Source organism: Bos mutus, chromosome 13, assembly GCF_027580195.1.
Source record: "Bos mutus isolate GX-2022 chromosome 13, NWIPB_WYAK_1.1, whole genome shotgun sequence".
NCBI classification, from domain to species: domain Eukaryota; kingdom Metazoa; phylum Chordata; class Mammalia; order Artiodactyla; family Bovidae; genus Bos; species Bos mutus.
In genome coordinates, this window is record NC_091629.1 from 11639492 (window position 1) to 11658656 (window position 19165).

At 39.1% G+C, this 19165-nt stretch overlaps 1 protein-coding gene across 1 annotated transcript in view; it reads right to left on the bottom strand.

Annotated features, from left to right (window-relative positions):
• Positions 1 to 19107, bottom strand: part of DNAJC1 (DnaJ heat shock protein family (Hsp40) member C1) — a 182875-nt gene extending 163768 nt beyond the window's left edge. Inside the window, exon 1 of the mRNA XM_070380991.1 lies at positions 18568 to 19107. Coding sequence (XP_070237092.1) covers positions 18568 to 18768 — 201 coding nt within the window. The 5' untranslated portion in view covers positions 18769 to 19107. The remainder of the gene's footprint in view (positions 1 to 18567) is intronic.
• Positions 19108 to 19165: the final 58 nt, after the last annotated feature.

A 19165-nucleotide genomic window follows, 5' to 3' on the forward strand; every position in this document is an offset into this window, starting at 1 on the left:
CAACTCTTTGCGACCCCTATACAGTCCATGGAATTCTCCAGACCAGAATCGTGGAGTGGGTAGCCTTTCCTTTCTCCAGGGATCTTCCCAACCCAGGGACCAAACCCAAGTCTCCCACATTGCAGGTGGATTCTTTACCAGCTGAGCCACAAGGGAAGCCCAAGAATACTGGAGTGGGTAGCCTATCCCTTCTCCAGCAGATCTTCCTGGCTCAGGAATCAAACTGGGGTCTCCTGCATTGCAGGCAGATTCTATAACAATACTGTATCGATCTTAATTTCCTGATTTTGATCATTTTATTATGTAAGACATTTGGGGAAATTAGCAGAAGGGTATAAGGGAACTCTTTGCATTATTTTGCCACTTTTTCATTAAGTGTAAAATTATTCCAAAATGAAAGATCATAAGTCAACAGTTTATGTATCTCTTAATTCTAATATTCAAAGTCAGAGATCATACACCCCCTTAGCCTTTCTTTTTCACATTCAATATGTTCTTCATTGGACAAGATGCCCAGAACTCCTACTATACTATAGCTCCACTTTTAAAAAGCTCCATTTATTACCAGGAAGGTACATAATATATTGTTTTAGATTGCTTTATATTTCTCACTTTGTATGATCAAGTATGTATGTTAATGCAACCTAGAACTGGTTTTTAAAAGCAGATGCATAATACTGTTGGCCTGATGCCTGTTTGCAATCAACTAAAACTTCAGCATTTATCTTTACTAAAGACAAATTAGATCTTCCCATTTTATACTTGTGCAATTGATTTTTAAAAGGAAAATACTGAATTACCTTTTTCTGTGATTATTTCCATCCTTTTCGTTTCTGCTCATATTTTATGTGTAAGGGTACCAGTTAGGTTATTTTGAAGCACAATTCTAAAACTCACTCACCATGCACTAAATACATACCATTCACAGTGTACTATTACAAATTAAGAGTCTATACAAAAATCTGCCATGGAGTGGTCATATTTGATTGGAAGAGTAGGGAAAATCTTAATAAAGGGATTAAATTTAGGCTAGATTTTAAAGAAGAGATAGCATTTCAACAGTAAGAAATGATACAGAATAATGGCTATAATTTTTGAACCTAAAAGATAAGAGTGTAAATCCTAACTCCATCAATGATTAGTTTTGGGGAAGTCTTTGAAATTCCATTTCCTCACTGATTAAATATCTAACTTGACAGAATTGTTTTAAAGATTAAATAAGATAATATATACAGTTAAGCAGGAAGCAGAAAAATAGGTGCAAAAGAATGAAGCTGGACCCTTATATTACAGCATACACAAAAATTAACTCAAAATGGGATCAAAGGTTTAAAGGTAAGAGCTAACATTGCAAAACTTTTTGAAGTGGGATCTGGCAATTACTTCTTGGACATGACACCAAAAACACAGGGAACAAAAGAGAAAAAAGATAAATTTGGACTTCATCAAAATTTAAAAGTTTTGTGCATCAAAGTACACTATCGAGAGTAAAAAAAAATCCCTGTTCACAAATCATGTACCTGACAAAGGATTAATATCCAACATATGTCCAAAACTCCCATAACTCAACAAAAATACAGTCCCCCCAAAATGGGCAGATTATTTGAATACACTTTTCTCCAAGGAACATATACATACAGTCAACAAGCATATGAAAAGATATTCAACATCATCAATCATTTAGAGAAAAGGATACCACTTCTTATCCATTATGAAGACTATTATCAATAGATAAAAAAATAAATGCTGGTGATAACTCTGGAGAAAATTAGAACCTTTCTTCATTGCTTGTGGGCATGTAAAATGATGCAGCTATGGTGGGAGAGTTTGGCAACTCCTCAAGAAGTCAAATATAGAATACCATATGATCCTGTAATTCTACTTCCAGGTATATCCCAAAAGAATTAAAAGCAAGGGCTCAAATACTTATTCACCAGTGTTGAAGGTGGCATTACAGTTGACCCTTGAACAATGTTTGGTGGGGTTGGGGGAGGTGTGTGTTTAGGGGCATGGATGCTCTGAGCAGTTAAAAATCTATATACAACTTATACTCAGCCCCCACATTGGCAGATTCAATCAATTGTTTGATCATGTAATATTATACTATTTACTAATGAAAAGCATCCATAAATGAACTTTGGTAGTTCAGACCCACGTTGTTCAAGGGTCAACTGTATTTACATTAGCCACAGGTGGAAGCAAGTTTATCAACAAATCAATGTATATATTCCACAAAATGTGATGTATACATTCAATGGAACAGTATTCAGTCATAAAAAGAAATATGATTCAGGGACATTCTACAACATGGATTAACCTTGAAGACTAAATGAAACAAGCCAGACACAGAAGAATAAATATTGTATGACTCCACTTATATATTTGGAAAAGGTAAGTTCTTAGAGACAGAAAATAGATCAGAGGTTACTAGGGCCTGAGAGAAGAGGGAATGTGTTAAGTCATTTTTAGAAAATAGATATAGTTTCTATTTGAGATGATGAAAAAGTTCTAGGAATCAATAGTGAGGATGGTTGTGTAACACTGTGAATCTCCTTAATGCCAATCCTTAAAAAAGGATTAAAATGGTGAATTTTAGGTTATGCATATTTTACCACAATCTTTTAAAAAGCAGCTAGCATGCTCTACTCATATAAAAGTACTCATATAGAGTACTTTTGGAGGTGGAAGAAATTTTAGGCAGTCAATAGTATGAGCAGTTACTGAGGTTAAAAAAAATATACATATATGAGGAAAAACATTTGAAATGATATATAATTTAAAACATCAAAAAGTGGTTTTATTTGGATTTTAAAAATTTCCCTTTTCTTTACTTTTACATTAAAAAAAAGTAATAAAACCTATTTAAAGAACAACTCCTCATACAGGTAAGAACAGTGTATTTGAAATATACTGCATGAAGCTAACATCCACTGAAACTCTTTGATTTTAGTACTGTCCACCAAGTTGGTTACAAAAATGTTTTCAGTGAGATTAACCCTCACTGTCCTATTTTTTGTTTTGTGCATTTTGAAGACCACAAGAGAACATAATAGTATTCACATCCAGAAAAAGACAGTCTTTTTAAGAGGTATGAGATTGGAATATATTTAAATCATCAAAAATAAAATTACCTGTATATATCTTCAGAACCATTCATTTCCTCCAGAAGTGGTTTTTCTGACATGTACCTGAATTTCAATAACTATTTCCCCACCTGGCACAGTTGAATCTAACTAGATTCAAGACAGAGCTCAGGACTCTCCTCCGAACATTTCCAGTAACAGGGCCATGTACATCACTCTGAAGAAACGGACCTACTTATTACCATATTCAAACCTGTCGTATCTGATTATTTTAGAAATGTTACTTGCCTGTTTTAGCACCCAGACTTGGATCAAGCCTAGGAATAGTGAACAAAGAGGGACACAACTGAATGATTTACTGTTCCTTTTAATGCCTAACTAACAGCTCTTATACTGCTGTGAATAACAGGCCTGACTATATTTCTGGATGACAAGTGGTAAAAGGCTCTTAGGTAAAAGGAAAATGGCATTAAAAATAGTAATAATTTTAAAAGAAGTGCAGCTTTAAAAATATTCAGGAGTCAAAGTAGCACTGCAAATACTTGAGGGATCTCCTCCTAAACCCTACTCTGAATACGTATCTAGATGAAACGAAGAGAAAATCTTAACCATACAGCCATGATCAAAACTAGTCAAGTATCTCTGTAGACAAAAACTAATGGAAACCTGTAGCCACAAACAGAGCTTAAGCTAACAGCCTGGACTCCACACCTGTGAAGTAGGCAGAAGAAGTGAAAACTCTGTGTTCCACAGAGCAATGAGGGGTGAAAGTACTTCTACAAAAGGCCTGGGGTCAGAGCCAGGATGATGCCGGAAACCAAGGGGGGCAGTGGGACTCCACCGCTTGTGGAAAAAGGTGTAAAAAGTTGAGAAAGCCACCGCCTGAAGCTGCAGCTCATAAAATATTATGTATCTGAGATATTAAGAGACCACAGTTTCTGCACAACAGCTCAAACCAGGCCAAGCAATCTGCAGGCTTGGTATCTGGATCTGCAATGGCCTCAGGAGGGAGCCCTAAGCTGCCTATGTAAGACCTGAGGCTTGTCTAGGTATCTCAGGGAAAGAAGTAAAAGCCACTACAGAGCCTCTAGGGAGGACAGGTGAATAGAAAGGAGAGAGAAACACCTACTCAGGATAGACCTGAAAACTAAAATTCTACCTAAATACAACATTTTAATTATGAAAGAGAAATTATTTCCTATTCAGTTTAATTATCTGTGTGTCATTCTTCATAAAAACCTCAGTCTAAAACATCTTTATGTCTTGATAGGTTTGACGCAGACACATAACCTGCACAGGTGTACGCACGGTCTCACTGTGAGACTTCTGGCACAACTAAACTAACCCTGTGGTCCACAATATCAGAGCGGGCACACCCGAAGCCATCTTATGTTTACAACGTTCAGAAATTTCCTGTTGCTGACTTTGATGAGCCCAGAGAATTATTTACAGTAACCTCAAATCACGCTTGGTGTAGTTCCAAGACAACTGGAACAACAGTGGCTCGGGTCTTCTCAGGGTAGATTTAAAACATACCTAAAGACTACGAAATCAAGTAGGCTTCTCAGCTTGCCTGTATTTAAAAAACAAAGCAAAACAAAAACCCAACTTTATTGAGGTATAAATGCTATACAAAGAACCGTGGTTTGTTCATTTTTTTTAAAATTACTGTTGTGGAGAGAATCAAAGGTAATTATTTCTCTTGTGCATTTTATTTTAAGGCATTAAAGAAAAGAACTTAGAGGAAATATATATATGTATTCAGGGGTACTCCAAAAGAAGACAGTAAATAAAGTTGAAGGTGGGTGTAAGAATTATGATTTTGGGCTTTACATAATAAAATTTCTGTTGAGTACTTTCATCAAAAACTTAACAGGTTGTTTCATAATCCCTCCCACCATTGTTAGCCATAAATAAAACAGAATGGATGATCATCTTCTCGGAGAGCTACAGAAAGAGACTGCTACATGAAGAAATAGGTTAGATATTGCTGAGGTCTCTTTTAACTTCAGGATTTTATATAGGTTCTTTAATTTTTGTTTTTCCCCTTAGCATAGAGTTTTTAGTATCTCTGACTCCAATGCAATTTCTTTCCTATGCCAGGACTATTTAAAACAATAATAGCCACGTATAAGAACCACTAATACAATAATCTACTTCCTTTCCTTACTTGTTTATGAAATTACCAAGGAAAAGGGGAAAGGATCAGCAATTAGTTAATCAGTCCAAAATAAAGCAGTATGTTTAGGAGCTATGTGGTGGTGGCAAAGGCGGCTGGCCAGTGGACATGAATGCCTTTGGAATCCCTAATTGATAGTATAAAGAGCAAAAAGAATGGCACAAATAGAACTGCATCTGGAAATCCCTTTTTAAATTATTTAATGAAAGATATTATAATAATCAAAATAGCTGACAGTAGAGAATGTACTGAATATTTCATAGCTAATAATGTATTTGATGGGTGAGTTTCAGAGTAACTAGGGAGACCAGGCAACCTCAAAGTTAAAATTACAAAGTAGGAACACTGGTGATTTCCTGGTCAGAGTGTCATTAAAGACCTAACATATTAACTTAATAATACTTTAAAAAATTACAAAATGTAACAGGCAAGTCAGCAAAAGTAAATGACCAATTTGAATGAAGCTGATTACTGAAAACACCCTCAGCAAACAGGCCTCTATGCGTGACCTTCTGAACCCCCTGTCCCGAGAAGAGCAGCACAGACTATACTAACAGCCTCTACAGGCCAAAGAGAAGAACGGGTAAATCAGACAGAACACGAAGATGATATCTAGCACAACTGGAACAATCTAAAAACAAAGCAAAACAACAACTACCATGAGTTAAAACACAAAAACAAAACTCACAAATGATGTCCCTGACAAAATGGAAACAGCAATCAGTGATTTTATCCAAAAATATGTAGGTATATACAACACAGAAACGTTCATTCTCTAAGGCTGTGATCTCCAATGTGGTAGTCATTAGCCATATTTGAACACTTGAAATGTGTTAGTGTAAATCAGAAATCAAATTTTTTATTTGAGTCACTTATATTTAAATTTTTTTAATGTCATTTGCTTCAGTTACTGTAAAGCTTTTTAAAGTATGTCTGGAAGAGCCTGAGTACATGAATCTACTTGTTAGCTGCACATTCTATGAAATCTCAATACAGATTAAGTATTTTCAATCAAAATTAAATATTCAAATTGAAGTATGCTAAGCAGTAAAGTGAAAATATATACCAAATTTTGATGTCTTAATAAAAAAGCCAAAGTGTAAAATGTCTCAATAATTAAAAAAATATGTGAACACATGTTCAAATATTTTTGATACATGAGATTAAGTAAAATATATTAAGATTAATTTTACCTGTTTTTTACTTTTTAAGTGTGGCTTTTAGAAAATTTTAAGTTATACATGTGGCTTGTGTGTTATGTATTGAACAGTGCTCTAAGACATCAACAACTTTAAAATGAATGTCATCTGTCTAAAACCTGAAATATATGTCAGTCAGGATTTGTAAGTAAAATACTTCCTTATCTCAAAATATTACTTCAGTCTACTCAGAGTTTGTGTATTTATACATTCCAAAGACATGTGTATCCTCTTCACACAGAAGATTGTTACAAATCATTAAACTATTCCTCTGAGTTACTACAAACTGGGTATGCTTAATGGTCATTCCACCATCCAGAGTAAGTAACCAACTAACGAAAAGACACTAATTCAATGATGTCTTTTAATCTGGATTCTTGTACCAATATGTTAAGTAATGCTTTTGGTTCTAAAGAGCTGAACAACGATCTTTAGTAGAGCAAAGATCTTGATGAGAGTAATTACATAGGACAATTTTACGTTTATATGTACACACACATATATATATACACAGGCTTATAAATTTTCCATAGAAGAAAAACACTGTAATTGCCTGCCTTCACAGTGCTCTTCCAACCTTTTCCATACCATGGCATTTCAAAGAAAATTACATTTGAAAGACACTCAAGTTAACTTACGGCTGCTCCAGGGAGGGCATCAATGTCCGAAGACACGGGCTTACTGCACATCACCAGGAGGCCTGGGCTCAAAGGGCCTCGCAAAACACTGCAAAATATCTCTGACCCATACTTTGTTTTCATCTGACTTATATTTTATTCTTACTTATGCCTACAGTTGTGAAAATACAACCCCTCAACATTTTTAACAACAATATACGAAAAAGGCCACAAGATGGAGATATTACTCCATCAGAGTATTTATATTGATGTTTCTTTTCCCATGTACATTTCCCTCTCTCTGTATATGTCTTATTTCTCCTTCAGTGATACTCTCACTTACTGTCTCTATCCCTAACATTTATACTGGCTCCTCTGCCACTCCAGCCTTCACTAGCATTATTAAATATAATGAGTACTTTTATGACCCTTATTTTAAATATTAACAGCAGGCAGATAATTAGAATAGTTGAAACTCAATATTTTCCCACCTCTAAAATTAAATTAATTTTTATTTACGTATTTTTCTCCAATGGGTAAGAATTCTTTTAAAAATTTGCTACCCGCCAAGTAATAAGTACTCCAAAAGCCATTTACTGGAATACATTCTGCTACTTTGTAAGGCTACATATTTATTGGGTTGGGCAAAAAGTTCGTTTGGGTTTTAAGATCATACAGAAAAACCCAAGCGAACTTTTTAGTCAACCCAATACTTCATGTTGATACCCCTCCAAACTTCCCTGGAATTCTTCTTTGACAACAGTCCTCAAAACAGTTTATGAGCCTTACTGGAAATTTATTTTCAGATCTCTTTATCAATCTAAAGGGTACTTACCCCAGCTTGTTAACCCAACTTAGTCACCAAGTTTGGCTCCAAATGACTATTAGCCATAGGCAAAAGTCAAATTCATCTTAAAGATGCACTGTTAATGAAGACACTGCCAAATATGTTACAGGCTTTGAAAGCAATTCAAAATAAGTTTCAACAATGTTTTGGGAAGTGGCAGCACTGTTGAAAGCCTGTGAAGCTTTCCACAAAAACTGATTTCCAGATCTAATTAACTCTGAGTTAAACCTTATATACTTCCAAAGGTATAATACAAAAAGTCACACTAACTCTGTGGAACTACCGTAGAACTGCACAGCGTGACAATCATCTGAACATTATGACATACTTAAGTACAAGCAACAATTTCCAGTCGCCCTACATTATACATACATATAGTCACTTCCTTAAATCAAATTTATTCACCAGTGTTAACACAAAACACTATTCTAAGTCAGAGAAGAACCTAAACACTAATCTTGTATCTGTTAACTAAAAGTTGGGAGCTAAAAATAACTGCTAATAAGTTTTAATTTTTTTTTTCTCATTCCCAAAAAGTCAGAGGCTTCTTTGTAATTGGTCATGGGATAGCATTCTTAACCTGATCCATTTTAATGGTATGAAGTCCTTAAGTATTGGCTAGAATATGAAGTATCTACCCTCCTTAGCACGCATGTATATGAACCCTAGGATTTTTCTATGGTCTGTTTAGATGGTCCCAATAAACGACAACAAAAATTATTCTGGTTTCAACTCATTTTGACAACTGCTCACTACACATCGCAGTGGGGTCTCAGGTAGAAAATTCTTGTGTTTTCTATAACCAGGAGCTGCATGTATTCCAGAATTTTTTTAACTAAAATTAAAAAATTACACCCTTTTAGAATTCTAGTGTTTGCCCTCAGCGGCATTATTTAGTACTGCTTCTTTTCCATTTTAATACTGCTGCTTATACCATGACGTCACTACAGATGGTGACTGCAGCCATGAAATTAAAAGACGCTTACTCCTTGGAAGGAAAGTTATGACAAACCTAGATAGCATATTCAAAAGCAGAGACATTACTTTGCCAACAAAGGTTTGTCTAGTCAAGGCTATGGTTTTTCCTGTGGTCATGTATGGATGTGAGAGTTGGACTGTGAAGAAGGCTGAGAGCCAAAGAATTGATGCTTTTGAACTGTGGTGTTGGAGAAGACTCTTGAGAGTCCCTTGGACTGCAAGGAGATCCAACCAGTCCATTCTGAAGGAGATCAGCCCTGGGTGTTCTTTGGAAGGAATGATGCTAAAGCTGAAACTCCAGTACTTTGGCCACCTCATGCGAAGAGTTGACTCATTGGAAAAGACTCTGATGCTGGGAGGGACTGGGGCAGGCGGAGAAGGGGACGACAGAGGATGAGATGGCTGGATGGCATCACTGACTTAATGGATATGAGTCTCAGTGAACTCCAGGAGTTGGTGATGGACAGGGAGGCCTGGCATGCTGCGATTCGTGGGGTCGCAAAGAGTCGGACATGACTGAGCGACTGATCTGATCTGATCTGATACCATGATGTGTCCTTTATTTAATTCTTGATCTTAGACTCTTTTAATATTTAACTGAAATTCTATTAGCTGACTGTGTAGTTGCATATAACTTTATGCCCACTGCCTCACTGGCACTAAAATAGGAGTCTGCCTGATAATGAAGCACATTGTTTTATGCGTATATTCTCTCTAAACAGAAATGTTGACTGCGGCATGCCCTTGCTTTTGCAACATGTCTGATTACATACAAGATTCCAGTTACTGGATGTTGTAATCAGAAATGTTAAGTGAATGAGTCCTAACCTTATTTAATGTAGTATTGAGAATGAGACACAAATTTTAGATTAAATTTCTAATTAAATCCTACAGACACGATTACACAAAAATTTCAGTAAATATAAATTTACTGAATTTATATTTAAAAAAAAATTTAGCTCTTAAAATGGCATACTATGATGTTACTTAAAACATAATCATATTTTACATCCATTAGTGTAGGACCCATCTTTCACAAGGAAGTCTTTTGATGAAAAGAAAGAAAGGACTATGGATTCATTATAAAAGGGTGTGGGGTCTTGCTTCACCCAATCAGAAGTCTCTTTCCACTTCAACTCCTTTACTTCCATCTCTGCACACCTCTATACAAGAAAAGCTTTGGAGGTGTTTTTAATTCTGGGTGAAATTAATTACTGTCATCATTGTTCAAATAGACCCAGTAAGGCCTGACTTAGAAAAAGATTCCCAAGACCATATAGTAGCAGTCTGCAGAGTACGTAGTTCATTGATAGAAAACATAGAGCTGAGACCAGGCTTAATACAGACACTAGGATTTTATCACCTGGTGTTACTTACAACTGCCACAGAAGTTCTCCTCTGGGCAATCAAGTATCTACCCTCACCTCTATCCCATCCTGCATATCATTCCCAACAATGAATAAAACATACAATGTTGCAATTCACATCACACCAATCACTGGGTAAGGTGGTGACTTTTATGAAAAGATTTTAGAATCTATCTCTATGAATAATAGCAATAAAGTGAAAAGAAAGAAGTGAAGTCACTCAGTCGTGTCCGGCTGTTTGCGACCCCGTGGACTGTAGCCCGCCAGGCTCCTCTGTCCACGGGATTCTCCAGGCAAGAATACTGGAGTGGGTTGCCATTTCCTTCTCCAGGGGATCTTCCCAACCCAGGGATCAAACCCCGGTCTCCTGTATTGCAGGCAGACGCTTTATCCTCTGAGCCACCAGGGAAGCCCCCTGTGTATCAGTCCCAACAATTAATAAAACATATGATGTTACAATTCACATCACACCAATCACTGGGTAAGGTGGTGACTTTTATGAAAAGATTTTAGAATCTATCTCTATGAATAATTGCAATAAAGGACAATTCCAATTTCCCTGTTCAGCTTAGGGTGTGTCTATGAATAATAAAAGACAAACTGGGACTTCCCTGGTAGTCCAGTGGTTAAGATTTTAAGTTTCTAGGGCAGGAGGCCTGGGTTTCCCTCCTGCTCAGGGAACTAAGAGCCCACGTACTGAGTGATGTGGCTAAATAAAAGACAAACTATTCTAGGATTGTTCTCATAATTAGTGTAAAGGTGAGGGGAAAGAACTTCCTTGGTGGTCTAGTGCTTAGTAATCCTCCTGCCAGCGTAGGGGACATGGTCCCTGGTCTGGGAAGATCCGACATGCGGTGGTTGTTCAGTCCCTCAGTTGTGTCCGACTCTTTGCAACCCCTGAACTGCACCAAGCCAAGCTTCCCTGTCTTTCACCATCTCCCAGAGTTTGCTCAAACTCAAGTCCATTGAGTTGGTAATGCCATCCATCCATCTCGTCCTCTGTTGCCCCTTCACTTCCTGTTTTCAATCTTTTCCAGCATCAGGGTCTTTTTCAGTGAGTCAGCGCTTCACATCAGGTGGCCAAAATCCTGGAGCTTCAGCTGGAGAATTCCATGGACTGAATAGTCCATGGGGTCCCAAAGAGTACAACACAACTGAGCAACTTTCACTTTAGCATCCACTGAATACTGAGGGCTGATTTCCTTTAATATTGACTGGTTCGATCTCCTTTCTGTCCAAGGGACTCTCAAGAGTCTTCTCCAACACCACAGTTCAAAAGCATCAATTCTTCAGCGCTCAGATTTCTTTACAGTCCAACTCTCACATCCATACATGACCACTGGAAAAACCATAGCTTTGACTAAACAAACCTTTGTCGACAAAGTAATGTCTCTGCTGTTTAACACACTGTCTAGGTTTGTCATTGCTTTTCTTCCAAGGAGCACGCATCTTTTAATTTCATGGCTGCAGTCATCGTCCACAGTGATTTTGCAGTCCAAGAAAATAAAGTCTGTCACTGTTTGCACTGTTTCCCCATCTATTTGCCCTGAAGTGACGGGACCAGATGCCATGATCTTCATTGTTTCAATGTTGAGTTTTAAGCCAGTTTCTTCACTCTTCTCTTTCATCTTCATCAAGAGGCTCTATAGTTCTTCACTTTCTGTCACAAGGGTGGTATCATCTGCATATCTGAGGTTATTGACATTTCTCCCGGCAATCTTGATTCCAGCTTGTGCATCACCAGTCCAGCATTTTAAGATGTACTCTGCATATAAGTTAAATAAGCAAGCTAACAATACACAGCCTTGATGTGCTCCTTTTCCAATTTGGAACCAGTCCATTGTTTCATATCTGGTTCGAACTGTTGCTTCTTGACCTGCATACAGGTTTCTCAGGAGGCAGGTAAGGTGGTCTGGTATTCCCATCTCTTTAAGAATTTTCCAGTTTGTTGTGATTCACACAGTCAAAGGCTTTAATCAATGAAGCAGATATTTTTCTGGAATTCTCTAGCTTTTTCTGTGATCCAATAGATGTTGGCAATTTGATCTCTGGTTCCTCTGCCTTTTCTAAATCCAGCTTGTACATCTGGAATTTCTTGGTTCACATACTGTTGAAGCCTGGCTTGAAGGATTTTGAGCATTACCTTGCTAGCATGTGAAGTGAGTGCAACTGCTCAGTAGTTTAAACATTCTTTGGCATTACTCTTTTTTGGGACTGGAATGAAAAGATCCCACATGCCTCAGAGCAATTAAGCCCATGAAACACAACTACTGAGCCCATGCTCTAGAATCCATGAGCCACAATTACTGAAGTCCATGCGCCTAGAGCCCATGCTCCACAATGAGAAGCCTGTGTACCACAACGAAGAGTAGTCCCCACTTGCGGCAACTAGAGAAAGCCCACGAGCAGCAGCAAAGACCCAGTGCAATCAAAAATAATTTAAAAATAATAAATCTTTTTTTTAAAAAAGAAAAGAATAGCATAAAAAGAAAAAAGAAACAATTAAACGAGGATTTCTGTTCGATCAGCTCTAGACTATGTGGCAAGAGTTTCCCAACAGACTTGCTTTTTCCCCATAAAGTATGTCCTGGCAATCTCCACTAAACAGTGTGTACATAAGAAAAACCAATTTTACAATAGTCCAATCTGAGGCAAATACGTATACAACTGCACAAATATTTATTCAGCTCTAACTCTAGACATGATATGCTTTACATCAGAAATATAAATGACTAGAAGTTTATCTACCATTCCAGATTTTGTATTATATCTTTCTCCAAATTAATAATTTTGGACTCTACAATGAAAATCAGAGAGTGATTATTACCTGACAGATTTCTAAGGGAACAGACTCACTAGAGACAGACTGAACTATATTCAACTAACACCACAAGATCAGTGGAATCTAACACAAGAATCACTGGAGAGAACTGATATAGTATGGGTTCACCACTCATTTATGAAAGAAATCTTCCTCTTTATTTCTACAAAGCACTGTACTGGGGTTTGAGAAGTCCCTTTTAATGACTCTGCACTTTTTTCCCACCCAAAAACCTGAACACACAGGTCAGGCAAATAGAGATCACACAGCACCTTTATTGATGAAAAGCTACTGGTGAATTGACATTATATATGAGAGCCAAAGAGGCTTGCTAGCAATTTTTGCCCTTCCATCTCCATCCTAGGCGTTGAGACAGTACACTCAAGAGAAGTCTGGCCCAGATAATAACTTTCTTACTGGTCTAGGGCAGAGAAGAGAATGAGCCTCGTTACTTACAGCTTTGTAATTAGTTAGCTCTCCCTAATCAAAGGGCTTCCCTAGTGGTTCAGACCATAAAGAATCTGCCTGCAATGCAGGAGACCCGGGTTCAATCTCTGGGTCAGGAAGATCCCCTGGAGAAGAGAATGGCTAGCCACTCCAGTATTCTTGCCTGGAGAATTCCATGGACAGAGGAGTCTGGTGGGTACAGTCCATTGGGGTCACAAAGAGCAGGGCACAACTGAGTGACTGACACACCCCAATCAGAGGTAAGGCCATCACCCTCCAACAAGGTAACTCACTCATCCATGGAAAGATTAAAGAGATGGGTCAAGAGATCATCAGTGTTTCTTTAAGGAAGATGCTCCCCTTGGAGATATATATAGGATAAGTGCAATGTAACTGTCCCTCCCTAATACAGGCTGCTACTTTGTGCATTTACACATCTGTGTATCTGAAATACAGACTGGAAGAGCTTAAAAGATTAATTCTGAATAAAAACCTAAAGTCCAACATTCTGTAAACATATGTCACTTAATAGTTTTCCTCTTTTTTTTTTCCCGTGGAGGTAGTTGAGCTATTTCAAAGTTTTCCTCTTTTAATCAGGTTTCAGTGTTCATCTGAATGTAAGGATGCAGTTACTTAAAAATTTATAAGAGAAAGAGACACATTTTCCAGTTCTATGAATAGAAATCTGTAATGATTGGGACCAAGTACTCTGATTTCATCAGAAAGTAAACACTGCAAAATTTAAGATAACTTAGCCTGTTAAAATTTCAATTCAAAGATTTTTTTAATGACTATGGAGTACTTATTGTTGGCTAGAACCCTGTACAAAGTATAAAGAAAGTCATGGTCCCAAAGACAATGAAAAAAAAAAAATGCAGAATTGCCATTGACCTCACAAGAAATACAGGTGTCCAAGGAGTAGGAGCTGTTAGAGGAGATATAAATATTGTTTGGGATCTAGAATTTTAGTTACTAATGAAAGATATAAACACTTTTCCCCCTTACATTCCTCTAATCTTCTACCCTGTATCCTCTAAAAAGATGCAATATCCAAATACAAAAGCCTTGTGGACAATTAAAGTCATTCTAAAATATAGTGAGCTTCTGGCATGTCACCTATAAACATCCCTCCACTAAAAACTTCTGGAATCCCTTTGAAATCTTTTAGAACCAATTTGAAACCTAGGAATACATCGAAAGGAATTCCTTCGCTTTATGAGAGCAATAAAAGGTCATATATTAATAAATATAACCCATTCCATAAAAACTGTCAAGCAATTACTTTTTCAGTGAATTACTGTTTAATTTTAGTTACCATGTTTATATTTTTCTTTCAGTAAATATTTAAGTGTGTGCTATGAAGTAAATAAAGAAAATACCGTTTGTCCTAAAAATGAGGCAACTAACTTCACAAGGTCATACATAAGTGAGTAAATGGTTTGGTTCAAGTTCTTAAAAGACACTGATTATTCCAATTATAGATTTTAGGGAGTGATTGAGCAAGTTACTTCAGACCTGGTAGAAAAGAGGATAAAATGGACACCACATTCAGCCTCTAATCATCCCTGGCGTTTAGTTCGGGGTATGGAGATCACAAAAAGATTTTTCTATCAATTGTCCTTCTCTCCTTACCCCAAACAACACATCTACTGATCTCATCACACCACTGAAACAGCTTTAGAAGAGGTAGCTAATGACCTCCACGCTGTTCAACTCAACATCTAGAGCTCATCTTATTTGAACTACCATCAGCATTTAACCCAGCTGATTGCTTTCTTCTCTTTAAAATACTTTCTCCACCTGAAAGAGAAAAAGATGATCTTTCCTTGGTTTGCCTCCAACTTCACTGCTGTTCCTTCTCCATTACCTTTGTTGGTTCCCCTCATGGTCCAACTCCCAGACCCCTCTTTTCTCTTTGTTTTACATTCACTCCCCTGGTGACACTAGTGGCAAAGAACCTGCCTGCCAATGCAGGAGACGATCCCTGCAGGGGTCAGGAAGATCCCCTGGAGAAGGAAATGGCAACCTGCTTCAGTATTTTTGCCTGGAGAATCCCATGGACAGAGGAGCCTGGCAGGCTACAGTCCATTGGGTCGCACAGTGTCGGACACAAACTGAAGAAACTTAGCACACACACCCCTGGTGAACTTACCTGGTTTTGTGACTTTAAATTACCTACGAAGTGCCAGGGACTCCCTAATTTATTAACTACAGGCCAAATCCTTCTTACAATTCCAGACTTGGGTACCCAACTGCCTACACACCACCTCAACCTGAAAGTTTATTAGATGCCTCAAATTTAGCATGACCAAAACTCAATTACTGATTTTTTCCCCCAAACCATACCTACTTCTAGTCCCAGATTCTCCATCTCCATAAGCGACAAGTGCAATTAGACAAAATATTTATTGACTTTCTGAGGTTTAGAAAAAGCTTTCCAATTATCTTCAACTTATCAACCCCCGCACCTTACATGTAAACAATCAGCAAAATCCTGTCAACTCTATGTTCAAATTATATCTGGAATCTGACCACTTTGCACCACACAGGTTCAGTATATTTTACACAATTATCCAATAATTAACAACATACATATAATTTCCAACTCAATGATCACCTTGAAATTTAAGTTAAATCATGTACCTCTTCTGTTCAAACCCCCCACTCCATCCCCAAGTTACTTATAATAGCCAAAGTCCTTATAATAACATTTGAAGCCCTAGAAGATTGTTCCCTGACCAGCCATGACTCTAATATCATCTACTGCTGTCCTCACCATATACCCTGCTCCAATACTAAGCAAGCTCCAAGAGCTCTGCATTTAACTGGTTGCCTTCCTTGAATGAATTTATCCACATGGCTCACTCCCTTACTTCCTTCTGAGGCCTTTTCTGAGCATCTGACACTTACATTTACTTGTTTGGTTGTTTACTATCTGTTTCCCCCTACCAAAACGTGAGTTTTATTTGAGTTCAGGGGTTTTATTTTATATACTGGCCAATTCCCAGTGCTTAAAATTTAGTAGACATGAACTAAATCTCTGTTGAATGAATGACGACCAAACTGATTAAATGCGGTCACCACTTCTGAGTAACCTACCTACTTAGCTCTGGTTCTTCATGTCTGGCTAGTCAAGAGAGATTGGCTGTCTCTGGCCTGAAAATTACACATTATGGACCTAAGACAGGCTGCATTTGTCTCTACCAAATTTTTGGTCTCCTGAAAGTCTTCCAAGAAAATTAGGAGTCAATGTAAAGAACCTGTTCCAATCAGGTTCTTTGCTTAGGTAAAACAAAGTTTCTTCTGCATTATTTTCAATTTCAAAACAATTGGGTAGAGAAACACAGATGAAAACAATTTTCTGGATCCTTCTACTCAATTCTACCTCTACATGAAATCTTCTCAATTATTTATGCTTATTTTCCCATCTTTACAAATTTAACTGCATGAGTTTATAAATGAAAATTCTGAGAGACTTCACATGCAAGCTAGATCACATAATCTAAAATTCGAACCACTGCTACTAAGTTTCTGTATCCTCTTAAAGGGGCTCTTAAAAGGTTTCCTTGAGTAACTAGAAAATATCTTTCAAAATCTTTGGATAGGTTTTGCATAAGACTCTAGCTACAGAATGTAATCAATTTTCGTAAATTCTAATAAAAATATTCTCAGTATTAAAGGCATTCTTAAGAGTCTTCAGAGTTATATTTCACTAATGATTCTTACACATATTGCATCACTATTTACTTTGAAATAAGGTACACTTTGTCTCTAGCAGTAAGTGGCACCAGATTAAAATAATGAATACAAACAACACAAAATTGTTTGCATGTAAGAATTTTAAGTGTGCAATGTTTACACTACTTCATAGCTCTTACAAAATTGAAATTCGTTAAAGTCAGGGTGCCGCAGCAACAGCATTTTTATATTCATTTATATTGAATTGAAAAGTAAATTTCCATTTGGTGTTAAGCTGAACAGTTCACACACATCTATGATAACGTGTTGGGGCGAAATGTACATTTCACCTCTGGTCACGGCAAGTGTGCCCCGAATAACAGTTGTGGGTAAACATTAATACCTTTTTGCCCCCTAACTATTCAAAGCATTTTTATGAAGGGCTCAATCAGAAGGTCTCAAATTCTTTCACCGCATAATCGTTAAACCAGTGAAATGGCATCTTCTCAGTAGGAGTCATTCAGCACTCCCAGAGAGAAAGCAATCAGAAAAAAAAAACAAGTCGAGCTGAAGAAGGAAAGAAAACGAAACGAAAAGAAAAAGAAAACGATCCTGTGCTACTGGCTGAGCTCCTCTTCCTGGAGCACCCCAAGTGCTTCTACTGCCCCAGCACTTCATGGCTCCTTCCCCGACTCCCCGAACAACACGGTAGAGGCTTCAAGTTCCTGCAGATTTCTAAACGGGGCTACAACTGCCTAATCCAACAGGCTAAACACATTACAAAGTACAGCGCTAGAAAAACTTCTGCAACCCAGACGGCAACTAAGAGGCATTCCTACCTTTCCGGAAAGACAGGAAAGGAGGCTCTTAAAAGGATAAGGGTAACTGGGAAGGTGAAAATTTAGAGGGAGACACGACCACCTTTCCACAATCAGAGAGGCAGGAAGAGAAAGGGTTTAAGAGTACAAGATCTACCCCCACCACTCCTCCTTCCTGCAGCACAGCAGGCTGCAAGGATCTCCCCCAGAATGGCAGAGGAAAGAGAAGGGATCCCCACCCCAGGCTGGTGGCACCGTCCAGCCTGTCACAGAGACCGGAACTTGAGAAGGGGAGCCGGGCAGTAAGGGACTGGGGAAGGCAGGCCATTCCCCTTGAAGCAGGTTAGGAGAAGACCGTGGTCAATCGGACAGAGGACGGCAGCCGAGCCCAGGACGACCAAGTCTTGCCCCGCGAGCCCGGCTCCCTCGGAGAAAACCGGGTCAGAGCCGGCCCCACCCCCTCCTTTCCGCCCGGACCCGCACGTTTCTGCCCGGGAGATGCAGCCTTCGAGCGAGCGGGCGGCCCCACTTACCTGCTGCACCCCGAGGAACTGGTAGAAGTTGAGCTGCACCTCCTCCACCAAGTCAAATAACTCCAGGTCTCCGCTCTCCCAGCCGTGCGCCGGCCCCGCGGCCGCCAGCAGCAGGAGCAGCAGCAGCGGCGGCGGGAACGGCACGAGTCCCGGCCGGCGGCGCGGAGGAAGCCGGGCCGGCCGAGAGCAAGGCGCTGTCATCGCTCCGGGCTCGGTGAGGTCAGCCGCCGCGCAGAGCCGCCGGCCGAGACCCGGGGACGTGGCGAGCAGCGCGGACTGTGGGATCACTGCTTGTCAGTCAGAAGCACGGGCAGCCGCCCCGGACTCTCCCGCCCAGCGGCCGGTCTTGGACAGAAGGCAGAGGCGGCGGAAGACGGCGGACGCTTCGTCCAGTGAGAGCGCGGACGGAGCCGCGGGCGGCCCTACCCTCCGCGGACCCTCACCCTTTACCCAGGCCTACAAACAGCTGGCGAGCCAGAGCCGGGCGCTTAGGTAGCGCGGCGAGGGGTGGGGGAGAGGCTTCCCCCGCCTCAGCCTATCCCAGGCCTCGCTTCCGGTGACATCACGTCTCCTAGCAACCGCGGGAGAGGAGGCGGGG